At 33.5% G+C, this 21,101-nt stretch overlaps 1 protein-coding gene across 1 annotated transcript; it reads right to left on the minus strand.

Annotated features, from left to right (window-relative positions):
* Nucleotides 1-11,705: 11,705 nt before the first annotated feature.
* Nucleotides 11,706-14,225, minus strand: LOC131040278 (L-type lectin-domain containing receptor kinase SIT2-like). The gene has a single exon (XM_057973175.2). It carries the CDS (start codon nt 14,099-14,101, stop codon nt 12,035-12,037), a length of 2,067 nt encoding a protein of 688 aa, XP_057829158.2. The 5' UTR covers nt 14,102-14,225; the 3' UTR covers nt 11,706-12,034.
* Nucleotides 14,226-21,101: the final 6,876 nt, after the last annotated feature.

Raw genomic sequence — 21,101 nt, forward strand, 5'->3', positions numbered from 1 at the left:
ATGGATGACTTTGATCAGTTATTTATGTTGTCATTGATGGCAACTAATGTTTATTCATGTCTACTGATGTTTACTTATGTTGTATTGTGTCATCCAAATATATTGGTCTACCAGAGAGGGCTTATCAGTAAAGAATCAAGAAACTGAGAATTAGGACCTTAACCGGTAAACGAGGAAATATTCTGATTGTATCTGGCGATTGTTGATGATTGAGGCTTTGTAGCTTTGAATGATATAAGAAGGGTTTAAGGACCGGTAAAGATTTTTGGTTTGGCGGTGATCTACATCAAGTTCACATGTTGATGATAACGTGACACAAACTGCGTGATGTGTTTGAAAGATGTTTTGGCGCGTTTGGAGAGTGAATTTCTTGGGAATGTGCAAAGTGCTTAGTGGAATGAGATAAGGGTTTGACTTTGTACCAGATCAACTTGTTGTGATGATTTATGATCATTCAACGACTGGTATTGATTTGTAATTGATTGTAATGATCCATATGATGATCTGTAATGAGTTGTAAAGATCTGTAAAGATTGATGTAGTAAGTCTTAGGGTTTTGATGCCGACCTAGTTGTAAAGGTTATTTATGTCAGTAAGGTTGAAGTTTTTAAGTGTCAGTGATTTTGAGAAGTGTGTGAATATGAACCAGGGTGTGTGAGAAGATCTGCCAAAGTGATGTAGACTTAGAACTTAATTGGATCTGATCAAGCAAGCAGTTGAGTGCTATACACAGATCATTCACTGTTGTTCTCTAACAATTACAACAACTAAAATATCTTAACCGGGTATGTCCTGACAGGCCTCGCATTGTAAAATCCTCTAACAAGGTGACTCAATATCTGAGTTCTAAATCCTCTTGCAAGGTTGATCCTAATAGATCAAAGCTTCTAATAGGGTTGAGGTAAATCCCTTAACTGGGTGACTCCTAACAGGGCATCGTTGTAAGATTCTAACTGGGCTTGGCTCCTAATAGGGCACATTCTAAAAGAGTGCAAAATATTTGTGGGTACCAATTCCCACATTAGTTTTTTCCTATTTGGGTTTCCACATGAAAATCATGGTGTTCATATGGTGAATGTGTTTGATATGATGGTTCGCTTTACTTTCAGTTTATGCTTGGTTAATGAGCACTTAATGTGCATCATTGATATATTAGTTTAGTAGATGTTTATCAGTAGATACCAAAACTGGTAAATAACTCTAGTGTTGATCTATATTTGATTTGGTGAAAATTTTATGAGTCTAAGTTTTTTATTTCAAAATATTCTTAATACTGATTTACCCCCCTCAGTATTAACCTGGATCCTCTAAGATTAACAATAAAGCAACATTCTGTAATTGAAAAAGGTTGTTTGTCCTTTATAGTGTAAAAAGGTGAGAGTTAGTGTTTCTATTGAAGGGAAAACATGGGCTAGGGGTTAAAAGGGACAAGGAATAAGGTGAGTTAGGGAAACTAGAGGTACTACAAGTACAAAAATGATAGGCTAGAGTAGGAGATAGGATAGTGACTAGGTTTGGGTATGGATACAAGAGCAACTGGGTTCTATTGAGTTGAGAGAGCATTGGTCTTCGATGATGCAACTACATGTGGAGCTTAGGAGGGCTGATAAGATTCTTCTCCATGCAATGGGGCTCAAGTGGGTTGATAGATGGTTGTGTGTGCATGCACACAATGCAGTGATGATAACGTTGATCGACAAGTGCCACAACAATACAAGGAGATTACACCTATTTATAGGGGAGGTTTCTATCACACCAAAGAACATCTGGAGGATTCTTTACATCCCTATTTGAGGTGTCATCCTGGAGTATAGGTTAGAGTGTGGACAATACTACATGTGATGGGTTTTTAGGATAGATAGACTACCCATGGACAAGACATAGATGAAACTGGAGGGTGCCATAGAGAGACATATATGACTATGGAGGATAGCCTTATACATAGCGGGGTTGATCAACAATCAATTGATGCTAGACTTGAGTGGGCATGGAGATTGTAATAGATAGTAGGAGACACATTAACCTATGTAAGGAGATATGTTATGTTGGGCCAACTCTACCATGATATTCATATGTGTGTATACTGAGGATATAGGAGCTTAGGGACATAGGTGATATTACTACATGTTTGCACATTTGAGCGAATAGCCATTTACCAACTAATTGGACTAAGGGATAGGGAGGCAAAGCACCCAGGCTATGTGTGCAGATATGGATGCCTTCTATATTATATGAGGATGGGGGCATTGGGATATTAGAGGAGCGTTTGGACGAGATTGTTGATTTTACCTGGAGGCCATAAAGGATATGCAAGGCATGGCACAAGCATGGATTCTACCTAGCCTATACACATATGACATGCTAGCTGATTGGTCAAGCTATGCATGTGATTGACCAGTACCTACCCCACAAGGTGATGAAGCAGTTCGAGCTACGATAGGTTGTGGTAGGGGAGGATCTCACACACGCATGCATCACTTGAGAGGCAAGAGCTTTGGGGATTAGATAGGCCCAATGTGGACTTGATTGAGCTTTCTAGCAATGGTTCTAGTAACATGGACCCACAGGCTAATGTTATTGATGCAGGGAGGACACCAAAATAGTTATCACAATATGATTCTAATTGAAAAGAAAAGAATAAAACTTGTAGATGAAATGGAAAGAATTTGAAACAAGAATGATTAACTATTTCATTAATTAATTTACAAAAAATTGACCTAGACACTCAATAACATGGTGGGCACAACACAAGCTAGTAAATTGACCACCTATAAACCAATAGAGATCTCCAATTCCTTTAAATCCTATAGAACTTAAAAACCAACATAAAACCTCATATGTTATCAATTTATATGCACCTTTTTATGATTTTCATGCATTTCCTATCCCACCTCAACACTCCACCCTTCCATTTTTTACTACACATGAAAAAGTATCGAAAACATGTGTTTTCACTCCCACGATGCTTTCTAACCCACTATGTTTTCTTTTCTATTATTGTGTTTTATGAAACCACGTGTCAATACTTTTTCTGATTTTCTCGCTTTTCAAATGCAATTCTACAAATTCCTGTGGTCAACGTTGTTTCTAGCAGACATCATAGGATTTGACTCCATTAGTTCTGCGGTGACTGGTTATGTTGGAGTCCACTATAGTGGATATATGGTATGCCACATTCATACATTGTTGATATTATTTTCTGCATATGAAATTCTATTTTATATGGAGGATAGCCACATCCAATATTATTGAAGTGTCTATAAAACAATATGTACGCGCACACCACAATAAATCTAGAACTAGAATTAAACTACATCTGACAATCTTAAAATATAAAAAGCATTCACAAATTCAAGAGTTTGAACCAGAGGATGGAGTTAGTCCTTAATTAAAATCTAAGAATGAAACCTTTACTAATCTGTCGGGACTCTGGACTATCGCGACTGTATAGATTTGCAAGTCGATACATAAGATACTCTAGTACTTGGATATGAATTACTGCTCCCTCCACTCATCTCATAGAGATATATACGGTGAAGAGAAACTTCACTTTCAACTATGTGCAATACTTGTTTGATGGCAGGCCTCGCCTCTGGCTAAGGATTGCAATATACCAGTCCCAATTTGAGCATATTCTCCATCTCATCTTCAATGTATTCACCACCATGATTGGGATCAGCTGCATCCTTGAGCCTACCTTTGGCATGCAACTTTCTCACCCACTCCATCATTACTATCTGGGAAACATTGAGAGAGGGATACATAGTCCTCCTCCCCTCTGGCTAAGGATTGCAACAAACCAGTCCCAATTTGAGCATATTCTCCATCTCATCTTCAATGTATTCACCACCATGTGTGGGATCAGTTGTGTCCTTGAGCCTACCTTTGGCATGCAAATTTCTCACCCACTCCATCATTACTATCTGGGAAATATTGAGAGAGGGATACATAGGCCTCCTCCCACGGGTAACCTTCAACGTTAAGATGCCAAAGCTGAAGACATCTACGCTAGGATCAGCCTTCCCTGTATTTAGGAGCTCTGCTACGATGTACCCAAAAGTACCCACCACGAGTAGTTTGTGCTTCTCCCGTGTGTTCATGTAAACGAGCGAGCCCTAAATCCCCCAGATTGCCATTATGTTCAAAATCCAACAAAACGATGCTGGATTTGATGTCTTTGTGCACCACCACCTGTTCCCACTCTTCGTGAAGATACAACAATCCTGCGGCCACTGTCCCTCAAAATTTGTACCTCTAAGCCCACGTCAGCACTCTCTTTATCTTCTCAATTATCATTTTGACCCGGCTTCCATTTGGTATGGGCCAGCTTTAAATCCCAAACACTAAGCAACATATTAAGTCTAGAGAATGTTAGTCAATTCTGAGTGTTTAATACTTTTAAGTCTAGTAGTGTATTTATAGTGTGATCACACACCTTAAGCAACATATTAAGCCTAGAAAATGTTAGTCAATTCTGAATGTTTAACACTTTAAGTCTAAAAGTGTAAGCTTAGTATGTGTGATTTAAGCCATTCCTTTGACATGTAGTCATACAATATGATAATCTTTGCTCGCCTCCTGCAATAGAGTCCGATTTTCACAAGATTCCAGTGCTGTAAACACGAGAGACTTGAAATCTCTTCTATGAATTCTTTGAGAGCTTCAATGCTCTCTTTAAAGATGGATTTTACAACAACTTCCTGTCGAGTAACAAGAAGCAATGTTGGGAATATGAAGCCCAACAGTCACATGGTTGTTTGTCTTCCCTAGAAGACTCTTCATTTCATATCTGAGATGTCTCTATAAATGGCTGAGTGCAGTCATGTATGATTGTAGTATTGGATATTGGCTAATAAGAATTCTCCTTGCGTTTTTGGTGGACATAGCCACTTAGTGGTGAACCACGTTAAACCTTGTGTTGTGTGTTTTCTTTTCTGATGTTTTGTTTTCTCTTCTCTGCTCTTTTAATCTTCACAATTGGTATCAGAGCTATGGTGAAATGTTGAGCAGAGATGGGATCCGATTGGATAGTTGATCCTTGATATGGGTGCCCTTACTTTGTGTTTGATCCTAGAGTTGGGTGCTTTTATGTTATCAATAAATAGGTTGAAGTTTCAAATGATGAGGCCGAATCCGATGATGAAGCCGAATCAGTCATCGAAAAATTTCTTGGCAGTAAAGGCTCGGTAGAGAGTGATGTCCAAGTGGAGGATGAAACCAAACATCATTGGTGGGATGGCTGGAAAAAGGAGGAGACTTCGGTTGAAGAAGAAGAGGGTTTGTTGTATTCGTTGTTTGAAGAAGAGACTAGTTTGTTTCCCTTCCAGATGAGGAGGATGTGTCCCGGGGTGAGGGGGATGTAGTCTCGAATTTAGTGAATGTGGATGACCCTAAAGAAGAATAGGTAGATTGCAGAAGTGATGATTTATTGTTGCAGATTGCAGCAGTAGAGGCATAATGGAATGCGTTGATTGCGCGCTTCTCTTCCAGACCTTTGGACCTTGTAATTGAAGCTTCAGAAGGTGCTAAGAATAGTGTGGAGTTGGCAAAGGCGGATGAAATTCCAAACGACGATGTTCTGTCATGGGGGAGCACCGATGATCTTAAGGATTCATTTCAGATGAAGGGTTCATTTTAGAACCAGTTAATGATATTTTGAATGTTTTGGATATATCAGGTGCAGGAGTTAATCGTAATGTCATGGTTCAGTGGTTAGGTTTTATTCAATCTGACGTGTTTTGGAGAAGATTAATCCGAAGTGTATGCGAGCAGAAGATCGTGAAGCTAAAATCTAGCAAGCTGGTTGTAATGTGAATTTCAAAAAATGGAAGCAGAGATGTCATTGTGCATGACTGTGCAGGGATGTTGTTGTCCTTTCTACAGCTGGCCGAAACCTCCAGAGCCCAAAACTTGATCGTCTCCGAAGCCCTTGGTGGCAATATATAAGTCTTTGTAGTTAAATCTGTGAGGCAAATACTCAATCTCCCATTGTTCTATAACTTCTCTGTACATGTTTCTCTTCCACCAAAAAATCGCTACTACAACTAGACACAACAAGACAAACCAGAGTTGTAGTAGTAGCAGCTATAAATCGGATGTTGGAATTCATGCGCATTGTAAGACAAGGATGCTGAGATATATCCAGCTCAGGCACGAATTCATTTCTGCTGAAGCTCCAAGCCTTTAACATTGGATCCTGTAGCTGCAGAGAAACCAACCTATATTTCTTCTTCGAATATGTTGGACAGAGTTGTAATTTTGAGAGATAAAAGAGCTTCTTTGGTTGAAATGAACCAGCTTCTACCATTGTAACATTCAATTGCTGTTGTGTATTCTCATAGTCGATCCAAGCCTGAAAATTTTGTCCACTGTTGAGATCTAGTTGATGGAAGTGGTCGTCGATCCAGTATCCTACAAACTTAGACTTTACAGACTTAATGTCATCGAAATCCACACCAACGTGATTGTCGTCGATGTCTTCGAACAACGGGGTTTCCAAGGAGTCGAACTCGATACCAAACCGGTGATCGGGCTCGTCTCCGTTGGCGGAGAGATTGAACAAACCGAATATTGAAGATGGTGAAGTTCTCACCCATTACTTGTTGGGTGTTATGATAAAGGCTATACCTTGTCCACTGCGTCAAGGATCAGAAAAATAAGGAACCATGGCGAAAACAAAGGTGATGTAAAATTTTAACTAAAATCTGCAAATCACAATATTGTTCTAGTTGAAAAGAATAGAATAAAATTTGTAGATGAAATCTAAAGAATTTAGAGCAAGAATGATTAACTGTTTCATTAATTGATTTACAAAAGAATTGATGATGCTAGTAGAATATTTTCCAATACAAAAGACATAAAAATGAAGTAACAATCAAGATTGACAAATATTAATTATCAGCTAAGAGATAAGGAAATGTAGAAAACACCAAGAAGAACATAACTGATATGTTTTCATTGATTCTCCAAAATATTTAAACTACCATTTAAACATGGTGTAATGGTTATGCCGATAGTAAGATTTACATTAAATAATATATTAGATGGTACAAATCAAAGAAACAGTGATAATAATTTATAGTATATCATAGTAAACATATATCAACATGCATGATCCTACTCATAAGTCCCCTAGGAACCTTCATTATTCTCTATAACTCTTTTAGAATATAAAGAAACATTTAATTTATGAAATATATTACATTGAATAGTACCAACTTTGATCATTGATATGCTCTCTTTGTTAAGGTTGGGGTTAGGGTTAGTGTTTAGGCTAAGGTTAGAATTAAAGCTAAAATTAAGATCATAATTAGAACTAGAGAGAACCATATAATCTTAATTACATCATAATCATAATATAACACACAATAATTCTATTTTTAATACTAACCTTAACGTTAATACTAATTGAACCCTAACCCTAATACTATCTCCAATCCTAATTTAGATCTTAGGAACACCAACTTCGATATTAATTGAACCCTAACGCTAACCCTAAGTTTAATACTAATTGAACCCTAACCCTAACAATGTCTCTAACCTTGACACTATCTCTAACCATAATATTTTTTTAAACTGAATTTAATCAAGTTTATATTTAGAAGATAATAATCTAAAATAATAAAATAGTTTAATAATTCAAATGTTGTAAAGATGAACATAAAATAATTGTATTAATATATATATATATATATATATATATATACAAGATTTAAAATAGTTGTATATTGTTTGTTATATATTTTAAACAAAAAATTGTTAAGACATTTAATAATAATTTTAAACTAAAAAGTATTATTTTACTATTATATTATAATATTTAATTTAAATTTAAATAACACTATCTCTAACTCTAATTGAGTGTTGATACTAACCCTAACCCTAATCTAAGCTTTATCTTATAATGGAAACCTTACTTTTAACCAACCTCTAACCCTAACCTTAAGCTAACCTTAATCCTCACCTTAACTACAATTAAAAGATGGTATATATTATTTAATTTTGGTGTATAATATTTCATCTTTACATTATATTAAGGATTGTAATTCAATTCATAAAAGATGGTAATCTACATAATAAAGTAATTTAATCAATTTTTATTGTAAAATCATTTTTAAATCATTTTAATATTTTAAAATTTAATAATTCTTTTTTAATTTTATATTATTATTAAATATAGCATATAAAATTAAAATTTTCTAAAATGACAACAAATAATATAGTAGAATGAAAAAAATATCTTACAAAATGTTATCAAATCAAAATAAAAAATAAAAAATTACAATAGAATAATAACTATTATTAATATATATATATATATTTTGAAACTAAAACTTGTCAAGTTTATATTAAGAAGATAATATTCTAAAAAAATTTTTTGTTAAAAATAAAATAATAAGACAATTGAAATATCATAAAGATGAATATATTAAATAATATATATTTCTAAAATTTAAAATAGTTGTACATTTTTAATTGTTTGTTTTAAATAAAATAATGTTTGAACATTTGTATAATAATTTTAAACTAATTTTATATTATAATAATTAAATTAAATTTAAATAGCATTAATTTTAACCCTAATTGAGCCCTAGCCCTAACACTAACCCTAACCCTAACCCTAACGTAAGATTTATCTTATAATAAACATTAATTTTAACCAATCTCAACCCTAATTTTAGCAATTAAAACTTGGTACATATTATTTAATTTTGGTAAATATTATTTAATTTTGATAAATAGTTTTTAATATTTATATTAGTTTGAGGATTGTAATTCAATTTAATTAATATTTACTTTGTTTGGCTAATACATCTAAAATTTATATTCTTCAATCTACAATTTTAATAAAAATAATTTAATCTATAATATAAGAAGACACCTATAATACATATATTATTTTTAAAACATTACTTTACAAAAGACATTTTAAAATAAGAAACAATAAATCATATGAATGAAAAATCCTTCCCTTTCTATAGAACATCTTTTAGCAAGTAAATAGTCTTAATCCCTTATCCAATTTGTTTAATTTAATTTTTTTTCAAAAATATTTATATTTATATAATAGCTTTTCTCTCTAGACATCCATAAAATTTTGAATGCTACTAAAAAGTATTCTTAGAGTGAAGAGGTTCTAACATATTAAGATGATGATGCTCTTCTCCACCCCACACTGTATTGATTAGCTGCAAGTCTCTTATATGAGAGGTCTTAAATTCAAATTTCAAAGCATTGGTAAAAAAAAAAAAAAAAAATACATTAAAAAGAGGAAATAAGACTTTTATCCTTGAAATCCCCAAATTATCGGCTGATGCCTTTCATTTGATGTTTTAAGAAAAATATGAAGTGTCAATATTTTTTTAAATTTGTGAATAGTCTAATATAAATTCTTCTATATAAAATATATTAATTACGTATAAAATATTATTTTACAATAAGATATTGAATTAAAACAAAAAGAGAGACATATAAGAGTAGAAGTTGTGCGTAAAGAGGAAAAATAGACTACACAAAGAGAAAGACAAGACTTACAAAAATTGCAAATACAATATAGAGAAGGACTAAAGTATATCTTAATCCTAAATTTATATAAGAAAAAACATACTAAAAATTATATAAGAAAAAACATATTAAAAATTCATATAAATATAATATAAAATTAGAAACAATTATATCTTAATCCTATCATTTTAAAATATTCTAAATAAATTTATATATTTATAATAAACTTTGAAAAATATTATATCAATATTATAAAATATAATAATATATAATATATATTATTTATTATAATTTTTTATGATTTATTGATAATTTTAAGTGTCATATATACCGATTTTGGAAAAAGTAGCCTGTCAACACATACGATCCACTAATTTTATTAATTGTCATATACGATCTAAAAATACAAAAACAACCATATAGACCATCAAATTCCAAACCTGATCCTAAATACTCTATCTCTACCATTACACATCTCCAATTTAATATCTGTTCTTTGCTCACAAATACACTGAGTCCTAATAGAATACTAACCCTTAGTTACAATTGTCTCTTACTATTTTGCGCAAATACTGTTAGACTAGTCTCCGAAATCTAAGGGATCAGTTTGATTGTCCCTGCTAAATCATAGGAGTTCAATTTTATCAGGAATGGAATTACAATATATAAAAATATAGTGAAAATCAGCAGCGAATATCATCCATAAAGCGTGGATAAAAATACATCCGTAAACTGTGGGAAAAACTGGTTACGTGCGCGAAAAGGTATTGCTGAATGATGAGATTGATTTATCTGATCCGCAAGCCTTCATACGCACAGCCTGATTATATAAAGCATGGCCAAAGATGTGTTGAGATTGATTTGTGAGGCAGCGGATTGAAGTATCTCCGATCTGATAGAGTGGTGACATTGAATTTGTCGAAGAAGAATTGCTATCGATAATAAAAATGAGCTGACTGTCGGCAAAGAAAATGATAATTTGTTAGACAGCTGTTAAGCTTGCACACCACAGAACAAGTCACGGACGGCCTGAAGCACTAACACTAGTCGATGTGAAAACGAACATCATAAATGAAGTTTCGAGTTTTCCGTCTATTAATGAGGATGACTGAAAACGACCTCGGTTAAACAAGTTGGCAAGCTTTCACACTTATTAAGGCTGAGGTGTCATATGGAGGGGCTTTCTTAAAATAGAGGTAGAATACTAACTCTTGGTTACAATTGTCTCTTACTAACTATTGAAGTATCTCCGATCTGATAGAGTGGTGACATTGAATTTGTCGAAGAAGAATTGCTATCGATAATAAAAATGAGCTGACTGTCGGCAAAGAAAATGAAAAGTTGTTAGACAGCTGTTAAGCGTGCACACCACAGAACAAGTCACGGACGGCCTGAAGCACTAACACTAGTCGATGTTGAAAACGAACATCATAAATGAAGTTTCGAGTTTTCCGTCTATTAATAGATGTACAATTAATCATTTTTAATAATTAATTAATAAATAAATATTGGTTAAAGTGTAATTATTAATTAATTAAAAAACAAGGTCAATGGTACAATATGGGTGTTGCATAGACAAGGTGGAAAAATCAGAGTGCACATAGACTAAACCATCCATTAGATTAAACAAGTTAGCAAGCTTTCACACCTATTCAGGCTGAAGTGGCATATGGCGGGGCTTCCTTAAAATAGACTGGAGCTGTTAAGATATTTTTAGGAAAATTCTAAAGCAGCTGGTTTCATGAATATTGTAGTGCAGTGCAGCTTTAAAATTTAAACTGTTAAATTTAAGGAAGTTTGTTGTCTCGTGAATATGTGCATCCATAAAAACAAGTAAAATAAATTTATTTTCTGGTCAAACTATTTTTTAATGGAAATCTAAACTTAGTTATTTGACAAATGGCAGAATGCCTAAGCTGGTGGGGTAACTTCTAGCCTCACCACTAGTGCCAACCATACCTGCTCAAATAAGAAAGCCTAAAAAGTAGGAGCTTCTATTTTTTGGAGAAAGATTCCAAATAATCCTGTAGCAAAATAAAAAAAATCTTCATGAGACATTCTCTCCCTTAAAAATAGAAGCTGAAGGTCTTCCATAAGACCTAAACGAAAAAAAATCAATAGTACAATATGATCATGGCAGCTAAATTCTTAGTACAAATTTTATATTCTACGAATTATTTTGATACACAGAGACTCCATTTGTATTTATGTAGATTGCTCCAATCTATTACTTTTATTTTGTACATGGTATAGTCCCAGAGAATGGAAATGAAAATGGATCTGGATCCAGAATGATCTGTTTTTAGCAGATTTAAAATTTGGTCACTCAATAAAAATCTATACAATCTATTATTTTGGCAGTCATTGCTTTTATTCATTAAATTGGAATATAATCCTCTCTTAATCGAAAATCATAAAATACATCATTAATAGTCAGACCCGAACAATGGATCCTATGCTCAACAAGTGCGCACAAAAGAAGTACCCATCCTCTTTCCAGTGCTTCCATTAAAATCTAAGAAGGTAACCTTTAGTAAATGGTAGACAACTTCTGTTGAGGTTTTCCACTACGAAATGATCGTCCCTCTCGAGAGATGGAAGTCGAGGGAAATGATCGTCCCTCTCGAGAGATGGAAGTCGAGGTAAATGATCGTCCCTCTCGAGAGGTGGAAGTGGAGGCAAAAGAAAATCCTATACTTAAAAATGAACTACTTCTCCCTTCACTCATCTCATACGGATGTAAAGTGGGAAGAGGCGCTTCCCCATCAATTATCTGCAATACCTGTCTGATGGCAGGTCTCGCCTGTGCCTGATGATTGCAGCAGAGCAGTCCTAATTTGAGCACCTTCTCCATCTCATGTTCAACATATTCACCACCAAGATTGGGATCTGCTGCATCCATGAGCTTGCCGTTCGCATGGAGCTTTCTCACCCAGTCCACCATGACGATCTGGGAATCATCCAGAGAGGGATCCACAGGCCTCCTCCCGCAGGCAACCTCCAACATTAAAATACCAAAGCTGAACACATCTGCACTGGGAGCGGCCTTTCCTGTGTGTACGACCTCTGGTGCGATGTACCCAAGCGTACCCATCACTCTAGTAGTTTGTGGGTTTTCTGTATGCTCGTATAGACGAGCAAGCCCGAAGTCCCCCAGCTTTGCATTGAGTTCAGAATCCAACAAAACATTGCTGGATTTGATGTCTCTGTGCACTACAATTTTCTCCCACCCTTCATGAAGATACTCCAATCCTGCTCCCACGTCTCTCAGAATTCTGTACCTGTGAGGCCATGCAAGCAGGCTTTTCGTCTTCTGAAATATCATCTTCTCTAGGCTTCCATTTGGCATGTAGTCATACACTATGAATAACTTTGCTTCCCTCCTGCAGTACCCTCTGATTTGTACAAGATTCCGGTGCTGTAAACGCCCCAGGCTTGAAATCTCTGCTATGAATTCCTTCAGGCCTTCTGTGCTCTCTCTAAACATGGATTTCACAGCAATTTCGTGGCCGTTAGCAGGGAGCACTCCTTTGTACACCTGTCCGAAGCCTCCAGAGCCCAGAACTTGATCGTCTCGGAAGCCCTTAGTCGCAATATGTAACTCTTTGTAGTCAAAACGGTGAGGCCAATACTCCATCTCCCATTCTTCCCTAACGTCTCTGTACTTGTTTCTCTTCCACCACAAAACCGCCGCTGCAACCAAAAGCAACACGACAAGTACCAGAGTAGTAGTAATAGCAGCTATAAGTCTTGAGTTGGATTTCTTGCGCTTAAGAAGGGATGGAAGATGAGATACATCAAGCTCAGGCGCGGATCCATTTGTGCTGAAGCTCCAAGCCAGGACACAGTGGTCTTCAACGACGGCTCCTGTTGATGCAGAGAAACCAACGTACATTTCTTCTTCGAAGATGTTAGACAGAGTCATATTTTTGAGAGATATAAGAGGCTTTTGGGGTCGAGGCGAACCAGCTTCTACTATTGTAACATTCAATTGCTGTTGGGTATTATCGTAATCGATCCAAGCCTGAATATTCTGTCCACTCTTGAGAACTAGTACATGAAATTGGTTGCCAATCCAATACCCCGCAGTTTCAGGTCCTTCAGATTTGAGGTCATTGAGATCCACACCGACATGATTGTCGTTGATGTCTTCGACATCGCTGCTTTCGTTTGTGTCGAACTCGATGGCAAAGAGATGATTGTCAGGGTTCCCGATGTTTGAATTATTCAACAAACCGAGGTACTGAGTTGAAGAATTTGTCACAGGTGACTTGCTGGGCGTTATGATAAAGGCCATTCCATGCCCGCTGCGTGAAGGATCTGAAGAAAAAGGAATCATGGCAAATACGAAACTTGTGCTGAATGATGAGGTCGTATTGGTGGAGCTGGGATCTTTCATCCGCACAGGGTGAGAATATAAAACTCGGCCAGACACTTGTTGTGACTGATTGGTTAGGCAAATGGCACCGGAGCGAATTGAAGAATATTCGACCTCATAAAGGGTGGATGCATTGAATTTGTTGTAGAGGAAACTCGTCTGGGCTTGCGCTGGAAGAAATACATGCAGCACAAGTATGAGTAGGATACACACAGACATGGCTCTCAGTTAGTATCTGCAATAAGAAAACGGGGTACAGAAACACTTCATATGGCTCGTAAGGTTGCACGCGAGAGAATAAAAGTCAGAGGAGGCCCGCCAAGAGTGAAACGTTCAACACATGGATGACCTGATAAGTATTATAGTTAAATTCAGTGAATTCTGGATGGCACGTGTTTTGACTGTCAAGTTTTATATTTTGTATTCAGAAAATCGAAGTATTACTTTATGTTTAGATATATAATGTAAAGTCTCAATGGCACATTTTCAACAATGATAGCAATTGTTTAACTTTTTCATAAGAGTCTTGTGAGTAATAAATGATAGCGGAAAATATTAGATTCTGAAGTCAAAATGTGATCAAATTCAGAACAAATATAAAGTTAAATGCTCGTGACACTTAAATTAGTAGAAGAATTTGTCAATAACAATCCTGAAATTGAGATCCTCTATCTCAGCAGCCATCGCCTGTCCGTTGTGGGATTCACTCGAGCCTCCACACGCTTCTATGTTGTATTAGCAATGGTTTTTTTAATTTGTAAGTATTTAATATGAGAGAATTCTGCAGTGTTCTTACTAGAGTCACCATTTTGTTGGATTTAAAAAATATATATCTTTTTTTTATAACCTTACTCAAATTAAGACAATGGGAACAAGAAATATTATGCACAGATATAAATCTATCAATAAGAATATGATATTGTTAGATCAAAGCATAGGAATGTGGGAAATGTTTTTCTTCTTTAAGATTTACAAAACACAAGTGGTTTTTCCTTGAAGCCACAACAAGATAATGCAGATGTAAAATCTAGTTCTTAACAATATATGAATTAATAGTAGTCATAAGAAAAATCAAAACATATTTTTATAGTACAAAAGTAAACAAGAATGCATATGAAGATTAGGGCATAGAATAATTACATTTCATTAAATGAATTTCATTATCTTCTCTTACACACATGGATCTTGCATATTATCTAATATCACCTTGATATTGATTTTTATTATTGGAGTATTGGGATATACAAATGAGTAGGAATCTCGTATGTTTAGCCCTCAAAGTAACATTTGAGTAATAGCTCACTTGACATATCACAAACATTATTAAACTAAAGTTAAAAATGTATGTAAGATAATAAACCATAGTGCAATAAAAATATAATATGTTATAGTAAAAAAGTTAAAACCTAGACTGATATGATCAATTCCAAGTATATTAGTAAATAGATTCACAACATGAAGGAAAGAAAGATGGCCATTTGAGACTAATAAAATCACAAGACTAGGGAAATGTTGTGTAGTCTAGCATTTTAGTAATCCATCTCAAATAATTAATAGCTTGATTGCATTAAAGATATATCATTGCAAAATAGTTGTTAATGCCTCAAAATGTTATTATATGAATCAAATACTCATTACATCAAGACAACAAGTGTGGTGAAAGAAATAGCAACCAAAATTGAAGATTCTCTTTAAATACATAGCTTACCATGGAGACATGTGATTATGCAGCTACCTAGCTCAATTATAATTTTCAATAGCCCATACAAATACAATAGTACCCTACTTTATCCCTTAGGGTATACTCTTAGCAAATGGAAAAGTCAACCCTTAAACATATTATAATGAAGTGTTCTAGGTAGGAAAGCCATAATGGGCACATAAACACAATAAATATACACAAAAAATTTCTTTGTATTAGCCAATAGATGACTTGATGTGGGTAGAATAATCCTTCCGAACTTGGCCAACTAGACATTGTACCAATTTTTTGGCACCCAAGTAGTATTTTAATTTGTGGAATGAAGTTGCCCATATTTGCTTTCATCATCTTCACATGACTTTGCACTTGGATCAATTCACCTAGAGAGATCAATAGTGATTGAGAGAGATTTGAGTAGTTATAGATTTCTATTTTTCTCAATTCAAGATATAAATGAAACGTCAAGAACTATATTGGTATAGTTGAAATTAACTATTTAGGTTAAATTCTCAATGTAGAACTAAGAATCAAGCTAATAAATGTGCATGAGAGAACATTTTATAAATAAATGGACAAAGAAGAATGAAATTTGGATTGGATATCACAAATTGTGTATAATTGTATCTTGGAGGGATGGGGGATGTTCTTATAAATGATGAAAGGTTGACAAGGGGTGAACTAGTGAAAGGTGAGACTAGAGATGGACTTTTCTTGAGATAGAAAGTTGCAAGGAACTTTTACACATTTACAAGAGAAAATGAGAATAAAAATGTACAAGTTTGAAAAAATAGGGTCATGATGGGAATTTTGTATGTGTAGATGTTGAAAAAATGATTGAAGCTTCACAAGCTAGGGGGGAAAGTAGAAGGTAATAAACGAGAAACCATGTGTGGGATTAGAATGTCTATAATAAACTAAGAGTGTGGAGATGGAAATTAGGGAACAATTTGCACAAAGTCAAAAAATATGTATGTAATCTACAATTATATGAGAATAGAAGAAAGATGGAGAAATTAGAAAATGGGAGAAAGAGAGAACTTTGCGTGAAAGTGCAAACATCCACAATAACCAAATACAACTCAATAAGAGCTTAGGAGCTTGAGAAATAACTCCCTATAAATTTTGTAAGATTACAACTACAAAAGGAATTTGTTGGATGTATGGAATAAAATTTAACAAGATTTAGCCAATTCATTTCATCTATGATTTCTCAAATCAAGAATTTATTGTGAGCTATAACAAGGAATTGAGGAAATAAAGAGACATGCGACATAAAAAAACCTTCAACTTGAAGACATAAGAAAAACATCCCAATGCACTATGAAGGCATCCCCCAAAAGAACATGGCCCATCAAACTAATGGTGATTTACTAGGCAATGGGACAACAACAAAAATCTTGATAGAGGGAGATGCCTTCAAATGGTGCACATTTGATTGGATGTGACTCCAACATAGAGGATATAAGGGTATAAAAGCACCTAACATATAGTACATATACAATCTCTTCAAATAATGTCACAATATAACGAAGTATTCAAATGGAAGATACCACAGAGATATGGAAGGGTGTCATGTATTTGAGTTGAACTCTCATGCTTCAAGTCCTTATTTGTTTGTGGGATAAAGAGAACTAGGCCTACTATGATTGTGAGCTGCATGCCAATGGTCAATATCATAGTGACCTATTCTAATAACATGGGTGATTATTTGTGAATGCGTTGACATTATGTGGATGTGCTCATATTTACTTTGTATTTAGTTTCATGTGAGCTAGAGAATAGAGGTGCCTACCATGAAATGACATGTAAAAATTGCCTTTTGTTTTTGATTAAGTGAGCAAGGAAGGGCCTTGATCCAATATAGTTAAACAACAAAAGAAACCCATCAAAAGATAAATGGAATGTAAAGATCTTGCCTAATGATGTAATATTATGTTTTTATGATATTGAAAAAACTTTTGAGGTGCAAAATCCTACCAAATACACATGCTCTCATCATAAAATTCCTCCTTTACATTATGAACCAAGGACAAATAGGGTCTATCGTCTTATGATATATGAAAATTCTAGTTGATGAAGCAATAGAAAGATGTTTTAGACTCACAAATCCCTATATATGTGCCAACCAATTGTCTTGCAAATTTTCAAGTGGTTTAAAAGATTGTATGCATATGAATACTTGAGAGATTTGTAAAGAATAACTAAAAAATGCATGACGATAAAAAAGTAATTCCCAAAGTAAGAAAGGTGATCCCCAAGCTCAAAAATTGCATGAAATTATAGGAACTAGTAATCAAAGAAAAAAAAACCTTCCAAGGAAGATGTTACAAAAAGATAGAAGTGTGTTGACGAAATAGGGATCTTAGTAAAATGTCACCCATAGGGAAGTAGACAATGAAAACTTGGGGATAAAAGGAACAAGTTTCAATTATTTTCAACAAAGGTCTCCCCACTCTTTAAGAACTCTTACTAAGTGATATTTGAACAAATAAAAATGTGGGAGATAAAATTTAAACAAAGAGGCTTTAAATCTATTGGACATATTATTCTTTTACTGGATAATATCTAGTTAAAAGGATATCACAAAAATTGATAGAAAAGAGACATAGCTTAGATCACTACACTTGAAAGAGTGTTGTAAATTCTTCCAGGCCACATAAGAGACCCAATTTATTTAAAATAATTTATAAATTATTTGGTACATCATGTGCCCTTTTCAGTGCCCTATAGAGCCTAGACAATTAATAAACATGTCAAACCTAATGTTCACATTTGTGAACTCTCTTTGAATAGAAGATCATTTGGGTACCCTTAAAAAAATGCACTCTTAAATGAATTAATAACTCTAGCTCTTTCTTAAATAATAAAAATTGTTCAAATATAAGCTTATTTATACAATTTACAAGAAAATACATAGCAACTAGTTACACTTTTAAGATACATAAATGAATAAAAACTAGGTGACATAAAAATTGAAGATGACTTTATTCATTTATCCATCAAATTTATGTTAATAACTTAAAAAATATGAATATTATTGAAGACCACATCTTATTTTGATTTGATTTGATTTTCTATGTGCCATACTTATGGATCACATTTAAATTGTACAATCCCAGAATTCTTAATCTTGTAAGATTGATTACAATTATATTGAATATTTGGTTGGTCCTTTCAAAAAAGTTAATTTTTATGCAAGCTTGGATACTAAAAAATACTTAACAATACAAATGTAATCACTAGAATAAAGTATTAGATGAGTTGGAAGCATTTTTGTTAGCATATATAATGAGGCTTGACATATTAAAAAATTAATTCTAAACCATAGGGAACAAATAGTTGACTTCTATAGATTATTTAGGTATGTAGTTTATGAATGATAGTTTTCAATGCCGCTTCCAACTTGGACAATATGATGGAAAACTGTAATCATAGATGTTTTGGTCATTGAAAGTAATGTATTGAAATTAAATAAAACATTATTTCAAGAAAAGACATAAAATAGTATTTTAATTCAACATTAATAATAATATATGAGAGAAATAATTTATTTGTTATTTTTAATATTAATTTTATAAGATATTGTCAAAATTTCAAAAGAAGAAAAAAACAATATGATATGTGAATTGACCTTAATTGACCTTAATTTTACATTATATCAATTAATAGACTATCCATGTTACGACAAAGAGTGATTAAAGTGGTTTATAAAAACACTTCATATGACTCAGTCAAAATAAACAATAACTTGTTAGAGAGCTCGTAAATGTACACACCAAAGAATAAAAGTCACAGGAGCCTTGTTAATAGTGGAATCTTATAGGACATAGAACATTTAGACAAAATCAAGATATAAAAGAACATTCATATCTACCATGGATAAATGAAGACTTCAAACAATTTTAAAACTAGCACTTGCACCAAAAGAAGGTGCAATGGTTACGCCAATAGTAAGATATACTTTGGATAATATATTAGATGGTAGGAGAAAATCATAAGAAATACAAACTACCTTTGTTTGGAGTAATTATTTATAATATACATGAATTAATTTTGAAATGTGAGAAAAAGCGAATATGAATGAATGTAACTTAATGTAAACTGGAAAGTTTGTAAAATGTTTTTGTACTCTATTTTGAACATGAAAAAGAAACAACATATTAATGCTTTATTAATGAATATGGCATTCATTGACATCAACGAAGATTTTTCTGTAATTATGTGAATTTATGTTAATAATTTTTTTATACAAAATTAGCTTGATCTTTCTGATGGATATAGTCATGGATAATTAATGGTTGTAGATCAATTAAAGGTTTATGTGTGTGTCGATATACTATTTTCTATCAAATATGTGCACTTACATAACAATCAAAGTTTATCTAATAGTGTTGTTGAGAGATTTTAGAAAAAACATGCTTTGATGCATGTCCATACCCTATTCCAAAGTTTCCATTTTGGCATAGGTTGTTGAAATATAGCTTTACACTTGCCAATTGCATTTTCTTGAAAGTTTCTAAAGATTTTTCAACAAATTCTTTTTGTGCATATCATGTAGCATTGCAAGCCATGTTTTTATCTATGTTTTGATGGATGTTGGCAAAGGTTGTGGAATTTAGCTTTAAAAATAATAATGGAGCCAATATATAAGTGAGGAATTTTTTATAATTGAATATGTTTATATAAAATTATAATGCATCATTAATACATACATATATGAAACCTGAAAAAAAAATATTAAAGAAAACTACCATAAATGATACAAATTTTAAAAATAATAAATTAATTTAATATCAATTTGTCAAACTTAAATATATTATAAATATTTTTAAAAAATCATTGTAATGATAATGCACTCCTTATATTGACACTTGATAGTATACAAATGTTAAAAACATACTCTTCCTACATAATTTAATTTAATTGAACCATTGTAATGTAATTATTTATTCTTCTAGAGTGTGTTGGCTGCCTCCCACCCTTATGTGATTTTTTAAGCTTTCATTCAATAATAGGAAAATAAGACATATTCTTCCTAGGGTTTTTCCACCCACCGAGGGTTTTTTTAGGGATACTTTGTGACATATAATCTATTTTCATGTTGCTAGACATTATATTAAACTATTAATATATAAGCTTCTCATTGGAAATTCAACACGATTAAGTTAAGGCTCCTTTTGGCGTAGGTGAACTTACAAGACTTGGTGTACTCAGTAGGTTGTGAACCAAGACATAGTCATTATCTCGTCTTTTATATAGTAGATTAAGCTGCAGAATATGATCGCCTAGTTAATGCATAAACCAAACTCAACAAATCTTGCAAAAACTTTTAGGCTACAGCCATAAGAGGACATGCATTGGTGATAAAATAACTTGAGTCAAGCTACCATTCAAGGATTAGGAGCCTGAGACGCCACTAAAAGTTGAGATGCTATTGAAGATTCAAATGGAGACACAGGAACAAAAACTTTAAGCATAACCATACAGCGATCCTTTGGCTCCTTTGGCAATTTGCTA

Source organism: Cryptomeria japonica, chromosome 7, assembly GCF_030272615.1.
Source record: "Cryptomeria japonica chromosome 7, Sugi_1.0, whole genome shotgun sequence".
In the NCBI taxonomy this organism is placed as follows: Eukaryota; Viridiplantae; Streptophyta; class Pinopsida; order Cupressales; family Cupressaceae; genus Cryptomeria; species Cryptomeria japonica.